Genomic DNA, 21,148 nt, shown 5'->3' on the forward strand with positions numbered 1-21,148 from the left:
TACAAGCTCCGGAAAATAACCTTATTTTAATTGATGCAACAATTATTTAGCGACTTTTGCACTGTATAGGCGATTTAACAATAAAGTTGGCAACAATGGCTAAATTAGTAATGTAACAAAATGCGGGAAATTCGATTGTATTTGACTACATCAGTTGTTGTATTTCTATTATTACAGTAATTTCTTCGTAGTCTTCAAAGAGGAAAACCTCGAAAGAAACCCAACCAAGTAATATCCCAAGCGGTATCGAACCCATGCCCGAGTGCATCTCAGAATCAGCAGGCAAACGCGGCTACTGCCTGAGCTACACCTGTGGCCATTATATGAAACCTTTTTAGACGAAAATTCAAACATTAAGTCAGCAAGTTCCTAAAAAAAATATGATGATGATGAACACTATTTTTTATTATGTTATTTTTTCTGTTTATTGTAGATATGATCGATTCCTGTTCCCTTACATATTGATGAAAATGGTAGCACACTTTGTAGCATGCCTACGTTGTTTTTATTTTGAAACACCTTTGATTTGAAGTCTGAGTTAGTAGTTGTTACCATCATGCCTACTGCCGATATTTTCCTACTCTTCAATATTCACCTAACGACGAACAAAATTTTAAATAAATAAATACTGTTGTTGTTAAGCTGCTCACCGATATTCAGCACTTAACGTCTTCACTTCCCAGTTGAATTGCAGTGCTTCGGGGAACGAAAATTAAAATTGCATGAATGTTTCAATCTTTCCATAAAATGTTCAATAATCATGCCATAATCCAAATGAATTGAACAGTTTTTTTTTTTTTTGCTAAATACTGATCAATTCCTATGTACACAGGGCTTGGAATGGATGTTTACACGAACCAGGCCACTCGTGGGCACGGTACTATTATGATGACAACGGATCATTGACCATGAAATATTTATATATACACATCAATTAATATAAAAATAATGGGCACATATCTTCGGAAATTTTTATCCCTTTTGTCATATTTATACTGACGGAAACCACGAATGATAGTCACTTCATTCAGCCGAAAAAATAATATATATTGAATAAAGTGCACACATCTTTAATAATTTACTTCGACGCGTCTATTCTTACTAACAAAAGATAATGATTTTCGGCCATACGCTTAAGACTGGAACCTGATTCGTAAAATCTTTGAAATGGAAGCTCAGGCCGTAGTCTAAACAATAAGAAATTTGACTCACTGCTTAGCAGTGGCCTATGACAACTGATCATTAGCTCCATATAGAATGGTGAAGTGCTTAGTCCAGGTCCTTTTTATTTCATCAATGCCACGCTATTATTCAGAACTTTGACGATACTCAATGCAGAAACATACATACCAAAGGCATGCCGCAAGAGCCATATAAATTAGCGAGAGCTTATACAAATGCTGTAATATAGTAAAGCAGTACCGACAGTGTCGTTGTCAATATTTTTAATAATTTAATTCACACTTTAATTTAAATAATAGTGTACTAAAATATATGTGCTTATAATTAACACCAAATTAAAATGATCCCAAACAGACAATAGTCATTTCTTACGAAACGGAATGTTTTGGTTCATTTGGAACCCTGTATGTAGCCTACGTTTGTAAAACTGGTCAAAAGCCAGAGTATGTGAGACTTGGATACTTATGAGGGAGAAAGAGAGACACATAAAATACGGGAAAATTGGAAGATCTCTTTATAATGTATTTATCACTTTATTATTATACAGTTCACACGTACAATATTCAGTAACAAATTCTATGATTTTTGTCAAGTTGTCCAAGCTAGCAGCCAAAATATGATTATAAATTAAAAGTCGGACAGCAAATTGTTACAAAGTCCAACCATATTTCGTACTTACAAATCAGCAGAACCAAATACAGCAGACCTACATCTTAGTACCGGTATATAAGACTATAATCAGTGGCGACATCTTGCAGGGAAGCTCCAATGGATTAGTACTCTAGCCTTCTGACCCCATCCCTTTTCACACGAAGGTTGAATGAAACTTCAACTCCACTTAGTCATTGCTTTACTGTATATCACATTTCCTTACCAGTACTTCAGAGATTCTCCTTTTGCGATAATAAACTGATAATGCTCAGTGTTAAATCTTTTTTAAATACTCGTATTAGTTTCAATTTGTTTTTGTTTTGCTTCTAAATGGTGCATACATGGAAAATGAATGTTATGTTACTATTAATATACCATACAGTACAAATATTAATTGTCTTCAACAGTAATAATCTGTTCCCATAACAATTTCTAATTCACGAGCATATCTCAGGAGGCAGCACGTTTGCCTGCTGATCCTGAGTTGCGCTTGGGCGTTGGTTCGATTCCCACTTGGACTGATTATCTGGTCGGGTTTTTTCCGAGGTTTTCCCCAACCATAAGGCGAATTTCAGGTAATCTATGGCGAATCCTCGGCCTCAGTTTGCCAAATACCTTCTCACTATCATCAATTCAATCGACACTATATAACCCAACAATGGACACAGCATTGTTAAATAACCGAGTAAAAAAGAAAAGCAATTTCTACTGTGTGAAGTGCAAAGAAGAATGGTTGCCCACCTTGCTTAAGTTGTTCCTATCCAAATACTTCCCCCAATTAAAAATGCTGACATCGCCACTGATTACAGCTCAACCAATTTTACTATACAAAGTGTTCGGAAAATAACGTCCAAAAACCGTAAGACTTGATAAAAAGGTTCAAGACATGTAAAATCAGAATAATAAATTACCTCGTAATTCATACTTTTATCCAAAAATCAAATGGGACATTATATTTTTACTTGTACCGGTAAATCTCGTCTTATTCAAGCATGATCTAAGAAACATTTGAAAATATTTCGAAAGAATTCCTTACATTTTCTGAAATCAAATGCTTTGATGTTGGAAGTGACTATGTACAGTACGTTATATAAATAACTACAGCAGATGCCTCATGATCCATACATTAGCATTACATTGTAGGAACTGGCACAGCAGAAGAAAACAATAATACGTGTTTTACTACTGGATGAGCAAATTATCTGTGAAACATAAGCACGGCATGAAGTTCACAGGCTGCAAAGTTTATACTCCCAGCTGGCAGCAAAAAGATTAACTTCGACTGTTAAACTCGTGGCACTGAAGTGATTGTCTAACAAAATACCACTTATTTTTATTTTAAGAAGTTATGGACACCCCATGTCATGTGGTTCATGAATTCCATGCTGCTTTCATGTTTCGTAGATAATCTGTTCACTCAGTAAATACCATAGGTAAAGTAAAGTCAACCTTATGACAACAATAGATTACTTTGGAAGAAGACGCAACAGAAGCCCATTGATCTGAAGATAAAAAGAAGAAAATGGTGCTGGATTGGACACACCCTGAGACGCCCAGAAGGAAACATTACTAAAGAAGCACTTAAATGGAATCCCCAGGGGAGCAAGAAAAGAGGAAGATCCAAGATAACATGGCGGTGGTAAGCTAAAAATCGCGGGAAGAGCTGAAGAGAAGTGATGGTCCTGGCCGCAAATAGGTCAAAATGGCGCTCCTACGCTCCCCATACGGAGACACAGGACTTTGTATGTATGTAACCCCATGACAGGCTAAATCAGTCCAGAGGGTGGCGAGAGGTTAAGGCTCCCAGCTTAACCGACTATTGGCATTTAATGGTAGTGGGATATCAGTCCTACCCCCAAGGAAATGCCCCTGGTTCTCAGTTCTGTTAGAGGCTGATTAGACACCAGGGCCATTGTGCAGCTGGAAGAATTAGATTAATGGAAAAATCCATGACCCCATTTGGGATCGAAACTGTGATCTTTCGGCTTGCAGTGTTTTGCCTCAACAGCGATGCTACTGCACGCATCTCTCACTCAGTAGAACACAAAAATGAAAAATATACGTACTGTATGCCAGAGGCTAGTAAGTAGGTAAAATATTGTCCAACAGATAGTATTACAGCACTTGCGATTGTAAATGTAAGTTCATTCAAAAACATTAACATTGTGAAGGAGTTCACTGGAGCAAAGTAGTGTTATAGGCATATCTTTCTGAACAAGAGTAGTGGTCATCCTACATAGCATTTCTGCGCGACTCTATGAAGAAATACTGCACATGCCACAATAGCCAACAAGGAGCATATCAATACTTTTGCATGTATTTTGACAGTGTGCCCTATTTGATTGACAGTTACCATGATATTTTTATAACGTGTTGGTTCCTATATTTAAATCATCCAGAATTATATTCACTATCCTGCATTGCTATTCTTAGACTGCATTTTCCGAACAGTTTGTATACTGATATGCAATATTATATAAATAGTCAATTATATAAGTTATTTCATTCCTTCTGTATAATTTCTATGAATGATATATAAACACCCTGAAAATAATACTTTTGTTACCACTTATTTGACATCATTTGCTATATAATAATTATTCTTTTCTTCCTTTCTGAACACTTTCTTCTTTTTCCATTTGTCAACTACTTTTGTAGAGTCAGGAAAGAAGTTGTCACATATCAATATAATATTCGAGGGGTTGTGTGATAATTTTTTAGCCCAAAACAAAAAAGGTGGTTGGGATTAATATATAAAAAAAACTTTCTTAATTCAATACAATTTTGACACAATTCAGAGCCTTTTCTATCCCTCTAAAATAAAATTCAGAAATTATTTTATTGAAATTAGTCATCCACTGCTTTCGTTACATCATTATTTGCTCTCGAATGTATTTTCTTTCAATTTTTGTTTGAATTTGGAAAGAGAAAATAATCTGATGAACCCAGTCTGTTGAAGTATGAAGCCTTTGTTCAGTTATCCTTGCCTCCTTTGTATTAGTTTTTCTCGCATTGGCCTTAGAAGATTAGAATAACATTCAACTCTAATAGTGGCACAATGTTCCTGGAAATCAATCATGAAAATTCCTTCTGCATTCCAAGCAATAACTTTCCCATTTGATTTCTGTGCTTGAAACTGTTTTGTGGTAGGAAAAGAGGGATGCTTCCACTATTTTGATTGATTTTTTGTTTTAGGGTCTAGGTGATGAATCCACGTTTCTTCCATAGTAACACGCCTCATCCAAAACTTCTGTTGTATCTTCCTCAGAAATGATACTGGAAATCTCAAAGCAATGCTTCTATTTAGCATTCAATGCTTTAACGATCTACATAATATAGAATAGTAGTTACAGACTTGAAAGTTTCTGCGAACAATAGAAAAAATAACAAAAAAGATTCGAAATATTATTTCTAATGAATTCTGTTGCCATTAGTAGTGAATTAAAACTTATCAATTCTCTCTCCCTGTGTCCTCAGATATCTAGATTACAAAGAGAAAGAGAGGAGTACCGGTACTTGTCTTATTTTATACGTTTGTTATGGTACTTTTACGTTTTTCACACTTAATGCATTTTTTTCGGTTATACTTTTTTATACATTTTTTACACTTACACGATCATATTTTAAACGCCTGGGGATAAGAAACGTAATTTATATACGTTCTAAATCAATTTTGCTCGAAATTAAGTTTTCATCGAAAATCTAATAACGCGAAAATATAGCATGTGTTCATTTTTAAGATGCAGCCCACTTTGAAATTCGTAGAAATTCGAACCTGCCTATGCTTCTCTCCAACAATCTTGTGTCCTTTAATGACGCTATTCTGCTCTAGAAACAGTGAAACATTTTGTAACACACCATGATGTAACTGAACAAACAGAAGAGTTATCACAATTTGAGAGCATGGTTTATTCCTTAGGAGTAAGTAGTCCAAAATAAAATAAACACGTGTTATTAAATGAAGATCTCACAGGAAGAACAAGACAAGTCACTGTCGTAAAATTTTCTGGATTCAAGTTTGAAAATTGATGTATCATCCAGCTTTGGCTCTAAGCAGTCAAGATTTTCTATAAGTAATGTTACATTCTTCAAGAATATGACGTGTTATGAATTTGAGTACTGTACCGTATTATAGACTCTAAGATGGTTTAACTGGGAAGTTATAAATTTCGTTTGTGAATATTTTACTAAATTGACAACTTATTCTCCTCATAATAGTCTTCAAATGCTATTTCAGATGTTATTAAATGTTATTTCAGTAGCATAAATACGTTTTTCTCACTTAGCGTTTTTTTTCTTCAGACCACTGGTACTACAGAATGAAGTTAGCTGTATTATCATTGCAATTATTACCTAATTAAAAAATTGTAAGTGTGAAAGTAATGTATTATTTAAATAAAAAACCAATCATAGCTCAATCAGTTACTTGAAATGAGTTCACATTAAAAAGAAGTTTTCTCTGAGTATTGTATTTGCTCTGTCCTTATTAAATCATACCTTCATTACGACCATATAATCTTGATTCTTAATAGCCTCCACAATTTAAAAAAAAACAACGAATTAAAGAAGGAAGTATCTAATAATAGTAATAATAACTTGAAAGCTCCAAAGTATCTAGAGAATAATAATAATACTTATTTTATTATATTTACATTATAATCGTTATTAATCCATCTCATGTATTGGATGTAATAATACCTACTTTATGTTTTCAATAAAATCACGCCATTTTTACTTATATTCAGTACATAATTTCCAGATGCTCCAAAAAAATTTTCTGTCAGAAACATAATTTCACAACGAAGAATACAATAGTAAAAAAAGTAAAGATATCTCCTTTACATGCCATGAAAACACATGGAGATATGGGGAAGAGCTCTATGCTTCTGTGACTTCAGCACTAGAATGAGGTGATGTAGTAGGCACCACGCTCTGATATCTTCCCGTCCCCGGGATTGACCCAGTACGAGTACTCAATTTGATAGAAGGTTGAGTAGACCTTGGGATCATTCTGGAATTTTTAGCAACAGAAAAAATCCGGACAAATACGATAGTACTAAATCAAATAATAATTGTCAGATATTTTCAAAACTTTCTATTTGCTGAGAAAAAGTAGAATATAAATACAGTGAAAAATATGTAGAATAACTCAATTTTACATACCGTACATTTTTCTTGAAACATTTCTAAGTAAAATTTGTTTTGTAGTACTAGGATACTGAGTAGGTACATAGAACATAGAGGGAAGGAAAAATTCTGTTCTGGTTAGTTTGTTTTAAGACTGAAGTTTTTATCGAATGGCAGGAAAGTCACTTGAATTTTTATTTCGGGGAAGGGGGACTTAGGATGGAGCTCTGGCATTTCATTAAAAATATTCGCTGTTAAAATGAAAGAAAAATTATTGAAATGCTAATTTCTGAAGTAAAAGTTGCTTAATAGTATCTTATTTTAGTGATATGTATAAGATTATCTTTGGAATTGAAGTCTGTATTTCACTTGAAATAACTAAGTGATGCTTTAAAAAATTAATTCTATAATTATCGTAAATCGACATGATTTTGGAAAAGGTGGCTTAAAGAAAGTTTCGGGAGGTTTAACTGACCCCAAATAGTGACGTCAATAGATGAGGCTGTATTTTCGCAGACACTACGCAAGTACAAAATGCTGAAATACTTTCCATGTCACAATTCTATTTTTCCTATTTTTAATAACTACAGATGTTTTAAAATGAACTTCATGATGCATATCGTCACTAGGGTTGTACAGGTGAAGATTGAAGGGTGGGTCACGAAACTCTATGGTAACGAGAATTTGTCTTGAATACTGGTATGTTACGCAAGTTTCTTTTTTTTTTATAATTGTTGGAGAAAAGAGGAGCAACATTATTATTATTACTGTATGATGATTATGATCATGATTATATTATTATTATTATTATTATTATTATTATTATTATTATTATTATTATTATTATTATTATTGAATCATAAATTCGGGGGTTATAATTTTATAGTGTTTATATAAATCTTAGGATGAAAACCTAAGTATAATGTGAGGAAGAAACAATGATTCGTAAGGTTCTGTCCTAATTTTATGCTATTTTTTGTAGCTATTTGGTCATTCCTTTCACACCCTAGAGCAGAAATATCTTAATCAACATTGAAGTGTGACTTGGTACGGTACTGTACAATATTATATGGTACCGGTACCGGTGCCAGTGTTTTTTCTGTGTCTCTTTAAATATGCCTTTGAATCAGGCATCAGTTTTCAATAGGAGGGGATAGGTCTACATTCCGAAATCTTCATCAGTTAGATCGTTGAATTAAAATTACATTTTTATACTCCTGGTGACTTTCTTCACTTTAGATTTTTATTAGATGTTTAAATATTCATAATTCTTCCATTCAGCGACTTATATACTAGAAAATTCTTTACAAACTAAAGGAACATAACCTTTGAGCATTTTTAAATAGTGTACCCATTTAACTTAACTGACCCAAAATAGAAATTACTTACGGTACCGTACCCTACCTTCAATCTATTTTTCTTTCGAACTACGAGTACAATGTTGTGTATTTCTATTATGGAAACAACAAAAGTTCTGTATGCTCTAAAATACCAAGATACTTTAAATGATCTTGAAACAAGGATTTTATTTTTAACCAAAGAAATATGAAGTGCAAGAGAAATTCATCTGAAACAACTGAAAATGAAAAGTGTAAGAAATTCCACAAAATAAAGTTAAGATAACTTACTGCATGGTTTAAATCATACAGAATATTTTTTAAATCATAACAGAAGAACTTTAAACTGCACAGAACTGATTTTTTACAAAATTCAATTGAATCCTATAGAGTCAAAATCCCTATATCCACTTTCACAAAATAAAGGTTTTTGACAGTAACTGGTGGCAAATAGAGGGAATTTTCAACCCAACAGTGACTTTTAACAAACCTTTTGCTTTAAATTTAGTGATTTTTTAAATTCAAACTACATAAATCATTAGAATTCATTCTTAGCAAGCAGTATGTGAACATAACTCAGTTCTGAACAAAATGGTCTTTAGGGGGTTTTAAATCTAGACGATTCAATTGAAGACACTTAAAACTGAGTAGAAGAAACAAATTCAGTGCATTATATTGGAGCCAAAAATAGTTTACTGATACTAAAGATGAATACTAAACGGAGGGAAGGGCAAACGCACTCCCTTTTTACGAATGTATTTGTAAGTTAAGGTGTAAACAACGAGAAAAATATTTTCTTTCTGTGAATGCAGAGTCAATGAAGTAGTTAATGTTCATGAATCAATTCTGGTATGGAAAAGACGTAACTCTAAAAAATAAAAAAATAATAGTTTTTTCATTTACCACAAATGCTGTTATTTTCTACAAGGAACCAGGAAAAATTTTTCTTTTCAATACTCTAAGGTGTTTTTAGTCATGTAATTTGAGAGTATTTTTAAAAATATGTCCACGTGATGCGATTTTTATAAAGTACTATTTAATATATTAAATAACAATTTTTAACTTTTACATAAGTTACAAGATGCTGCACTTTTCGTAAAATAAGACTTACAGAACCAGCCTGTAAACAAAAACTGCCACGAAAATACAGAAATCTAAAGACACTTTGTGAACACTGTTACTAAATTAGCCATTTCAGGTAGGCTATGTTTTTAATAGATACTGTAATCGGAAAGCCAATGCAATTCGATGACAGATTAAAATGATATAGTGATGTTAGGGTTGCCAACATTTTGTGAAGAAAATGCGGGAGATTAAGGAATCGACAAAATATCACATAGGAAATTGGCAAATTATTTCGTTCAATTATTGAAAAACAACTTTATTCAACACTTCGCTAGCTAGGCTCAAATTAAGAGTATTTTGAGACAGATTTTGTCTTGCATAATAGTTGAAGTCGACTGCAGTTTGTAGCTCTGATTTGGTTAGATGTGTCCTGCTCCTGTTTTGAACATCTGTCCAATATTGTTCATGAGATAAAACATCCTCTTTGTATGAGCATTACTGCTTGGCATGCTCGGAACAAAACTAATCAGTTTTTATTTGTTTATAATAATTTTAATATTGTTTGATTTTAAACAGATGAGCACTAAAATCCATTTCTGGCAAGCATTACCTCCTATAAAGACTACACATTTTAATTCATTTCTTCAGCAACAAAATTTACCATATAAACAGTGATCATTCACGGCAAAATCAAATGTCTAGAATAATAACTTTTACATTATGCAAAAATGAGGGAGAAAAATGCTCGAAGAGAAGAAAAATACGGAAGCCAGATGACTGTTCAAAATTAGGGTCAAATACGGGAGATCCCAGGAAATACTGGAGGGTTGGCAACCCTAATTAATGTTAGACTACTGTAATATGTTTCATGAAATAAATAAGGGTACCAGTACCTATTATGGTAAATCACATTTTGAAGCAAATCAATAGAGAAGTTACAATTTCTTATTTTGGCGTTAAGGGTGTACCGTACCAGTATAAATAATCATGAAAATTTGTCATGAAGTTTTCTATACAATTTCTATAAAAATAACTTTTAAGAAAGCTTCTTGTGAGATATTCCTCATCACTGGCACTATCAGTTCCTTGATCTCACAATACTTGTTCTCTTGGGGACATCTTTCACATTCTTCTGGCATATCTCAAAGTGATCTAGGAACTTGAGGTGAAGGCTAGGTGGAAATACTTGTCCACAGCCCGGACATATTACATCTTCCCGTGTCTGAGTCGCGACACCCTCCTCAAAATATTTAGCTTTCCAAGGAACTGAAGCCTTCCTAACATTTGTCGTAGTAACATTACCTTCCGATTTTGTCAGATTTTTAGAAGATAACATTTTGAACGCTTTCTTCTCTTGGAAATTATCTTTAAAAAAGTCATTGGTTGGAGGTGGGCCCACTACAGAGGCCCAACCCGAATCGAGGGACAATCCAGACATTGTGGCCTTCATGTCGCTATCACCATCAAAATTTATCTTCTCTGATATCGGCAAGGATGAAGATTTCACGACAGGTCTCTGTGAGAAGGAAGTAACTGAAGCCAAACCACCGCTGCTGAAGCCAATGGTGACACCGCTTGCAGAAGAATCCACCGCCAAGTCTTCAGTTGTAAGATTGCTGCCACTGCTGGTTGGGGATATATGCAGTACAGAACGCCTGTACTCATGCCCTGAATTATCCTCAGTCGAAATGTTCAGACCCAGAGGCCTGTCTGTTGTTTCTGCTGTTTCATGAAGAGTGCCTCCTCCTCTATTCGCAAAGTTGTTGTTGCCATCTGACTCTGTCTGATGCACTGGTTCAAGTGGTGATAGAGGAGGAGGAGAACAATCCAGGGAAGACGATCTAGACCTAAGGGTGTCAAGTGTCATCACAGGCTTGTCTACTTCATCAGCATGTGCTTCATCACCATCAGTCGTTAAGTCATCACCGAAATACAGCGTTGTACCTCTAGATAACAGATGCCCCTGTAACACAAAGCAAGGAATGATCAAGAAAATATATAGATATATATTTTTCATTCTTGGATATACTCTTTTAATACTAAATCATTGATGAACGTTATTGAACAAGTAATGACTACTTCACTGTGTTAATTTATATTAATATAGTGAAGTAGTCATTACTCGTTCACTGTGTTAGTATAAATTCTCGTAGTAAATTACCTGACTGACCAGTTTTGACGTGGTTGTTTGTCATCCAGCGCTGGACCTCACTAGGATACAGAGGATAACGAAAAAACCACGTCGAAACTAGTCAGTCAGGTAATTTACCACGAGAATTTATACCAATATAGTGAAGTAGTCATTACTTGTTCAATAACGTTCATCAGTGAAAATATTTTTATTAAATTCTGTAAAATCTGACTTTAAGTTGGTCTCATATAACATATTTACTGCACGTAAAAATCTCTTTTGCTCATGAGGGCAGTGGAATAGAAACAAAACTCTATACCCAGACCCGCCATTACTTCGTTTTCAGCTCATTATAACTGACAACTAGGGAATGGATTTCTAGTTCTGTACCTATTTTATTTGCTACGTCCTAGACGTATGTTATTCAAATATCTCTCCATTTCATGTGCATAGGATCCCCCTATTAAAATTCTATTAGATCTAAAACGCCTAAATGAAACATAAACGCCTATAAATGCCTAAAACCCAAGTTTGTACCTGAAAGCGCCTTTTAAGTAATCTGAGTACCATTTAAAATAAAAATACCAGTAGTAGAAATGCAAAAGTGACCAAGAACCACAAAAATGCTATTAAAAAATGCTATTAAAAAAAAATTTACAGACAGACACTGGTTTGACAAGTTCGTCCCATATTGGTCTTAGAAGGAGAGAGAAGAAGATTTTACTAATTTCCTGGAACCGAAATTCGTTTGAAAAAGTTCATCCTAGCTAGGGGTGATAGGTTATTCAGATTAGGCGGGAGCTTACAAATTAATTTTTGTGTCAATGCATCCTCATTATGCGAAATGAAACTGTCAACAATCAGTCTATTTCACTGATATAATTTGAGTCTTCAATTTAGTAGCATTCATTGTTAGACCAATTCTTGAATATATAAATTCCTTCGGAATATGTATGATAAGACTTTCTTGTGTTAAATTCCACTTAAAATGGACTATTTACTCAAATTAAAATTATTAATTTTGTATAAACTCCTAAAAGTCCTAAATTGGATTTTATAAAGACAGTCCTAAATCTCTCTTTTTTTTTTAGCACCTACAAATCCGCAGGTGCTAACCCAAGGTTTCTTATGCCTTTAGGTCTATGTTGGAGTGTTAAGTTTAAGAAGAATCTATTATTGAATGAATTTAAATACTATTATAGTCATAATCATGCCATGGTATGAAAGAAAAATTACACAACCTCGAGCGGGAATCGAACCTGCGAATTCCTGTTCTCCGGTCAGGTGCTCTATCACTGAGCTATCGAGTTCGTCTCACGCCAAAGGCTTGGAATTATCCTTTCATACTGGCGACTCTGTTATAGAGTACTGTCCATAGCGTCTGATCTAGTCAGCACTGCTTATGGGTGTGAAGAAACTTTTTACAAATATAATCATCTTACGGTGTTTGGTGACGTATATACGTCCGTTGAGTTGACATATTAATGAATTTAAATACTATTGTGAAGAAATAGTATTTAAATTCATTAATATGTCACATCAACGGACTTATATACGTCACCAAACATCGTAAGATGAAGATTAAATCTATTATTCTTTATTCGTTGTAAGTTTTTCTTTCGGGAAGATTTTATGTTTCATATGTTCCATTTTTCTTGCACAATACGATTTCTTTGGTAGCCTAATCCTGTAAGGTGCATTTACCGGTATGTTGCATAATAAAACTGCCTATTATACTTACGGAAGCGCATGGAAGATGTACTGAAGTTCTGTAGGTCTTTGGATTGTCCCTGTGACAATGTTTGCCAACAGCTCCAGCACTGCAATGCCCAGTCTCGCACACATAAACGCCACAACAATGCACACAGTGGTTATGGGGCTTGTGTGACCGCTCCTCCTTCAGCTGTGCAGGGAATAAAACAAGAAAATAATGAATAATCTGAATAAAAATACATCATCATATTTTTACTTCAAAGCAAATACATTTTTAGATAATGAAGTAATTAATATGCTTAGCACATTCCACGATACATTGGGAAGCCTATATAAAACATTTGGTAATAATGTTTGGCTTGAGATTTCATTGAAAAGTTATAAATTTATGATAGCTTCAGGGTGACATTTTTTGTACAATGCATTAAATGCCAAAGACAGAAATTTCAGTTAAAGGTTATGAAAGTAGTATAACAGGGAAAAAATTCATGGAAAAAATATACAAACAATTTAATAACTGACATTTAATTTCTTTAACACCATATGTACTTCGGAATATGTATGATAAGACTTTGTGTTAAATTTTAACGTACCTTGTTTACATGTTTCGACCTATTTATGGGTCATCTTCAGAACTGGTCGTTGTTGGTCTTGGCGCCTCTTGTTGTTTCCTGTGAGGGTGCGTTCGTAGTGTAGAGTCAAAGAGTGTATGTGTTTTGAAACACACAACTCAATTTCAAAACACATACACTCTTTGACTCTACACTACGAACGCACCCTCACAGGAAACAACAAGAGGCGCCAAGACCAACAACGACCAGTTCTGAAGATGACCCATTAATAGGTCGAAACATGTAAACAAGGTACGTTAAATTTGACACAAGAAAGTCTTATCATACATATTCCGAAGTGATACAGTGTTAAAAGTTGTGTAATCAAGATGTACCATATGTACTTCGGTACATCATAGTAATATAATAAACTATATTAAATGCTACGAACAAAAATTTGAATTACAATTTACAAAAATAGCTCCAAAACAAATTTTAAAAAATCTTGTATCAAATGCCAATAGAGATAAATTTCATTATAATTATTATAGAAATAGTTTAAAAACAAATATTTCCAAAAGTGAAAATTTAAATATATTATATCTATTAAATGCTATAGGATGTAAAACAATGTGTGTGGAATTATAGAAGCAGTCACACATTGTAACATTTTACCTTGAGCTTGAGACTGCGGTTTTCCTTCTGCAGTTCCTTGATACGTAGCTCCAGGGCAGACTTCTCCTGCAGTGCCTGTTGTTTCTCACTGCGTTCTGCCTCCCAGTCATCCTTATTTGCCTTTACTTGGAACTCCAGTAACTCCACGTGTTCTCTGTGCTCCTGCTCCAGTTTTTCAATTCGTTTCTGAAGTTTAGCTATATCTTCTTTCAGTTTGGCATTCTCAGCATGCACAGCCTCAATATTTTTGTGATTCTCCCCTGGTACTATCTGACAACAAACAAATACAGGCTATGAATATATTGTAAGCAGGCTGATGATCATAAAATTGGTAAAATTTTCTTGTAGAATGGGTAATATTTACATTACCTATTATTATTATTATTATTATTATTATTATTATTATTATTATTATTATTATTAATATTATTATTATCATCATCATCACCACCACATTTTGAAAATTTTACGAAACAAAGAAAATTATAAATACTGTACTTTTAAAATCGCTAAAATTAAAATGCTTACTGGTACTTGTTTTTTTTTTTTTTGTAAATTTTAAAATGAGAACGGTATTTCACATTCAAAACGAATACCTTGTTTTTTCACGACCTTGTCTCGAGTTATGCTCAACATTGCAATCAAGTTAAAAAAACCTTCGAACAATGTTAACAAGCTTAAACTTATATTACCTGTTGCAGTGATGGAAATGTTCTAGTCTCAACGATCTTGTTCATCTGTTCTTGCTGGTCTTGTATAGTAGACAACAGTCGTTGCACATACATCTGCCTGTCATTGTTATATTTCTGCCACCTCTTGTTTACTTCTGTAACCTGCACAGTTAAAAAAAAAGAGTTGTAAAAATCGTATGTGATAGGGAATAGTAGCCTATCAGTATCCTAAAATGTCAACAACTTTGCACTTTTAGGTTAAATTTTTATTTTAAACGCTACAATAATTTTTTTTATTATTTAAATCCCTTCATATTTATTAAGAAATTCTGGTGATTTGCTCAGCTATTATATATATTTGAAATGTTGTTTTATATGTAGCCTATCATTCTTGTACTACTAACCAATTACTTAGCTTATGGTACTACATGTTGTTGATTAGCTCAATGACATTGAAATAAAACAACAAAAATAAAAAGAATACAATATAAGACGTATTTCTTAGAATATGGTTATTAGTGTTTTTGTAAACTAATCAGATATAATATTTCTGAAAATAGCGGGATGAACAGAAGCTTGAAAATAATATCCTGAATTTACACATGGTTATGACTGATACTACTGTACTAAGCAGAAGTCTGTGGGTATTTAATACAAAGTGTAAGAAAAATAACATTAGCAAATACAACAGGTGTTACTATTTTACTATGTTGGATGACGTATATACGTCCGTTGATGTGACATATTAATGAATTTAAATACTATTATAGTCACAATCATGCCATGGTATGAAGGAAAGTCGCAGGTTCGAATCCCGCTCGAGGTTGTAAAATTTTTCCTTCATACTGGCATGATTGTGACTATAATAGTATTTAAATTCATTAGGTGTTACTATTGTTCTGCTTTTCTAGTGTCAGAAATTTTATTGTAATATGGTTTTACTACTCACATCAGTAATGACGGCTTGCAACTTGTAATTTTCTTCTTGAACAGCTCTGAAGTTCTTCTTCAGTTCATCAACCTCTGTCAAGGGACTTTCACCAGTGCTCTGAAATGAAAGAAACACATTTATTTACCAAATGAATTCGAAAATTTTAGTCGTTTATTTATAAATAAGTAATAATCTATTTTCTTATCTACATTCGTCAAGATTTAATAAAACAAATCTACAGTTCAAAAATATTTTTTTTATAACTTCTGTAAACTAATTCACAACTTACAATGAGTACGCTTATTAATGAAATACAAAATAAAAACGTATGCCTACAAATTTAATTACTTCTGTGATTTGCAGAATTAGCCTCACATGTCTGACAAATTATAGCCTATTATTGTCCTAAAATATTTTCCAAATGACATAGGCCTACAGTATACCGATGCTCTTACTGACATGAACATAAAACCTTTGAAATAATTACCTATTATCTTAACGCTCATTAGTGTCTAATGAATGTGTTTCTATCTTTAAAATCTATAGTTTTTTGTAGGAAAAACTCTCCAAAAAGGTCCATTCAATTGTAATTATTTTTTTAACTAGCCTATATATATATATATATATATATATATATATATATATATATATATATATATATATTATAGGATATGTACTTTCAGTCCAATATCATTATTACCATTAATATACTGTACGTACCGTACATTATTAAACATCGATATTAAATATTGCTTTATTAACTGGAAACTAAATTCATCATAATATAAAAACGTCGATTTGAAATGGTACCAGTAAGTTACAGCAGAAAGAACGTAATATACCGGCACGCGAAAGCCAGAGCTCTAACGTTCCTTGGAACGTCGTGGGTTCGAGTTCCGGTCCAGAGCACATGAAGAGCCGATGTCCTGCTGACCCTATTGGCCTATCAAGCGAATCCAACCACTCAGCCATATATTGTAGCCTATACCGAAAATACAGTATATTGACTAGATGTATGATAAAGTCTTCCTTAGATAAAAACGACAATACCATAGTCATTTAATTAAAGTATAACGACTATTAATTAATAAAAGTAATTGTAAAGACGTACAAAATAGATTTCAATAATATTGCTTCAGAACATTCTTGGTGTAGTGGGTATGTATACGTATAACTATACTGTAATTTGATCATATGTGAATTTTAGTATGAATGGGATAAAATAGGCTATATCTGCACATAAGAGGAGACAAAGAGGAAGACACAAAATAGGAAAGACTGGAGAATGCTGGGTTTGCAGTGAAAGATCTGCCCTATCTATGAATGAATGCATATATTGTGAAGGATTGCGTTAAAGAGTCAGGCAACAAATGATTTGAGAAACGGTTGGGGGTGGATAAAAAATTTCTACAAATAAACGCTATAGTAGCTTATAAAAATGAATGGTCCCCTAAACGCCAGCAAGCTGCATAAATTAGGAAAATTTCTTTTTAGAGTTAAAATTAGATTGGAAGAGAAAGTCAAAGCTCTAACGGATATGGAATTGTAAATGTTGAGTAGTCGGACACGATAGGAAACTACGAAAAGTAGTCAGTGAAGTTAAGAGAATAATTTTTAAGAGATTGAGTATAGGAATGAAAAAGTTAAGGTAAGAGTTTTAAATACAAGCGCTATACTTATTAGTTTTTTGTTATTATTATTGTCATTATTATTATTATTATTGTCATTATTATTATTGTCATCATTATTATTATTATTATTATTATTATTATTATTATTATTATTATTATTATTATTATTATTATTGTGAATTGAGGATACTTATAGGTCCAATATGTATTAGTTTTTGTAATATTTATATAGAGAGTGATGGCGGATTAAGAACTGGAACACATCTAATTCGCCATAACGTGAACAAAGATTAATGAAATAAATAAATAAATAGGCCTAAGTTAAATAAATATTGTGAAGGATAAGCCCATTAACTCAATTTGTCTTCAATAAATATTGCCCAATCTTGTGACAATTCTCAGCCAACACTAGCCATTCATAAATACCGGGATGTCGATCATGTGATCAGTATGAGGCAAAGCACGCTTACAGTAATTTAGGGGAAATACAAAACACGGGACATCGCCTACACACGATAACACAAATCTCAACTTCTTTGCCAGGAATCAAATGCGGGCTTGAGGCCTGCTGAATATATTGCTAAAAATGCTATCACTTAAGACAGGGGAGAACATTATTTTTTTAAAATACTGTATTCAAAATTTTATATTCTATAGGCCTATAAGGATAGATTTACTATAGCCTACCAGTACCAACAACATGATACGACCGAAAACACGTACGTCCCAAGAGTCGATGATAAATTAAAAAAAAAGAATAGTAACTGCTAATTAGTCATTTAATGCATTTTACTATGAGAATATGTGGCAGTGGAAATCGAAATATTTGGAGAAAACCAGCTCCACTGCCGCATTAGCGTAGGGCCTACCAAATTTCACCTAATCTGCCCAAGACAAAAAAAAACTTGGTCCTCATTTGATGAGAAGTCGCCAGCAGCCGAACGTAAAGTTCAATTACTAAAGAACGCTATATGCATGAGGATTGCACACTAAATTATGTTTTTGTTACATAAATGTGTCTATAAGGAAAACTAAAATATAACTTGCTGTATTCGATATCGACCTCGCGAGACTGCGTAGCACTGATTGGCCCGTTGGTACAACGAGGAAAACAGCGAGCGCCAATCAAAAGACCAGCAACAAACTTGGATGCGAGGTCAACGATATGGTGAGTCGAGAGAAATTTCCTCAGTCACGATAACGTATATTCCGATGCACGAAGAAACATAACAGGCAGTGATCGTCTGAACAGCGGGGAGCAAGGAAGCAATTAAAGCTCTCTTTTATAGCTGTAAACACGACTGGTGCCACTTCTCATCTCTTGTACTAAATGACAGTTCTCTATTTAAAGTCCCCTTTTCAACTCTATTCATTGTTTACTGTAAAGCAGATTGGGTAATATGCCAGAAATGGAGCAATAGTGAAGTACTCTAGGAAAATCTTACGCACAGATGATTTGTTTACTCAGGATCGAACCTCCTTTGGTGAGAAATCATCAAATGAATGACTGAGCTCTGGTGGACCTATTCATACATAATTAAATATTAAATTCCAGTACTGTCGTAATCTTACAAAATTGTTCCCACCATTATTCACATAAGCATGTTAATAGGCCTAGGCCTAATTATCGTAAATAATACTAATTATATTTCAAACTAGCAGCACGTTAAACAAGTGAAGACAGCACCGTTTTCTTACTGCGCGCATTATATCTAATATTTTGTGTTAATGGTAGGCTATGCGATACAAAATTAACATGCCTACAGAAAATTAATTTTTCAGTAGCCTAATATTCTGTTGCGACAAAATTTAATACTGTATTCATGTAATGTTAATCTCGCTAGATTCAATGTATTAATCATTATCAAAGTAAAATATTCATAAAATAAACATAAATATAATAGAATGTTTAATTTATTTCTGATAATAGCTTAAGTAGGTTTGCAGTGAAATACCTGCCATTGGGCAGAAAACTATGACTGAATAAATAAATAACATATAATTAGCTAACTATTCAATTGCAGAAATTGACTATTCCATATACAGAAAAAGAAAAAGACTCCAAGCTGTGTTTGCGCTTATATTATTAAAAGACCCAAGTTCGAGATTTATAAACGGAGGAAAGGTTTACTCCGAAAAAGTTCTGTTTTCCCAACTGTTCTCCATCATCTAATAATTTCAATAAAACTAATCCACGCCTAGGACCGACCATCTCACTGCTGGCCTCACGTCCACATGCCTCAGCAGATGTTATTCATCATCCAACCAGTACGGGAGTAATGTATGGTTAACACATGATTCCCAGAGCCTTTATCGTACAATGATCCCTTTTGAGCCGTTAGGCCTAAGATAGCTGGTTTCGAAACAGAATTTTGCTACCTAGCGTAGCTCCCCAATTCATCACGATGCTGAGTGGGCACCGATTCCATACACTCCCCATGAGGACTCGAACTAGCGCGAATTCCGTAACGCTAATCCTAGACATGATGCTTTAATATTAGATCATGACGTTATAGAGCGGGTCTAATAATTTCAATGAGTCGTTAAATAATTCATTACCTTAGCTCAGTCACGAATGTCGAATACCGAATAATTCATTATGACTTATATGTAGCCTACAGTACATTATCCTCCGCGCACCATGGGTATAACTAAAAATAAAAATACCGAATTGCAGTTCTAACTTTGACAATGTTTCACACAGTTAACGTTGGTTATGTTATTTAATTAATTTATAGTATAAATGAAAACATTTTATTATATTTAACACTTCTTGATGATTTTTCCGTGTCGCTACCTACAGTTGCACGTGTGACCTTTGCTTAGTCCGTGAAGGGGTGCAATCATTCATTGCATGTAATATCATAAATTAGATTGGTTCTATCCTTGTATGTAGGAAACGTGCAGAAACGCACGTATTTCAACTCTTACTTTCTCATTTTATGAAGTACGTATAGCCGACAAAGATTACCTTTTACAGCATACATGACGGCGAAAAGGTTACCTGCAGTAAGATATCTCTACTTATGCTTACATGATGTTTTTTCTATGCTAGTGAATAGATTTTTTCGTATTAGGCTACATTCAATAAGTCTCCCCCATATACGCGCGCGCACGTAAGTACATACAAACATACAGCATATTTCAAGACGGCAGAATGACTTGCAAGGCAAGTATTTTTTGTGATTTTTTTATGTTTATCATCCCATTCGTTGGGATCGTTACAAACGGCTAAATCCATTTAACTGGCCCCAGTCTTCATCATCAACAATGGGAAAGGTTCAAACTACGCCTCTTTAATATACGTAGTTAGGTGTTTAAAAGTCACTGTATTTATTTAATTAACACTTGCATATAAAATTAATAATAGTTAGACCAATTTCTTAGTAGAACATTTCTAAAAGTTGTTCTTTCATAATTACCGCAGAAAGTATAAATTAAGAAATTATATTATATTATACTATTTATTACACTGAAAAGACA

The 21,148-nt window shown here is 33.5% G+C and overlaps 1 protein-coding gene across 6 annotated transcripts in view; it reads right to left on the reverse strand.

Moving 5' to 3' along the window:
• Positions 1-1,680: 1,680 nt before the first annotated feature.
• LOC138710729 (uncharacterized) overlaps positions 1,681-21,148 on the reverse strand; it is a 306,886-nt gene continuing 287,418 nt past the window's right edge. For all 6 annotated transcript variants that reach the window (XM_069841803.1, XM_069841798.1, XM_069841800.1 and 3 more), the window contains 5 exons: positions 16,053-16,151; positions 15,125-15,265; positions 14,433-14,702; positions 13,235-13,396; positions 1,681-11,325 (listed from right to left, as the gene is read on the reverse strand). In XM_069841803.1, the coding sequence (XP_069697904.1) occupies positions 10,441-11,325; positions 13,235-13,396; positions 14,433-14,702; positions 15,125-15,265; positions 16,053-16,151 (1,557 nt within the window). In that variant the 3' untranslated portion in view covers positions 1,681-10,440. The remainder of the gene's footprint in view (positions 11,326-13,234; positions 13,397-14,432; positions 14,703-15,124; positions 15,266-16,052; positions 16,152-21,148) is intronic.

The sequence above is a fragment of the Periplaneta americana genome, chromosome 12, assembly GCF_040183065.1.
Source record: "Periplaneta americana isolate PAMFEO1 chromosome 12, P.americana_PAMFEO1_priV1, whole genome shotgun sequence".
Lineage (NCBI taxonomy): Eukaryota > Metazoa > Arthropoda > Insecta > Blattodea > Blattidae > Periplaneta > Periplaneta americana.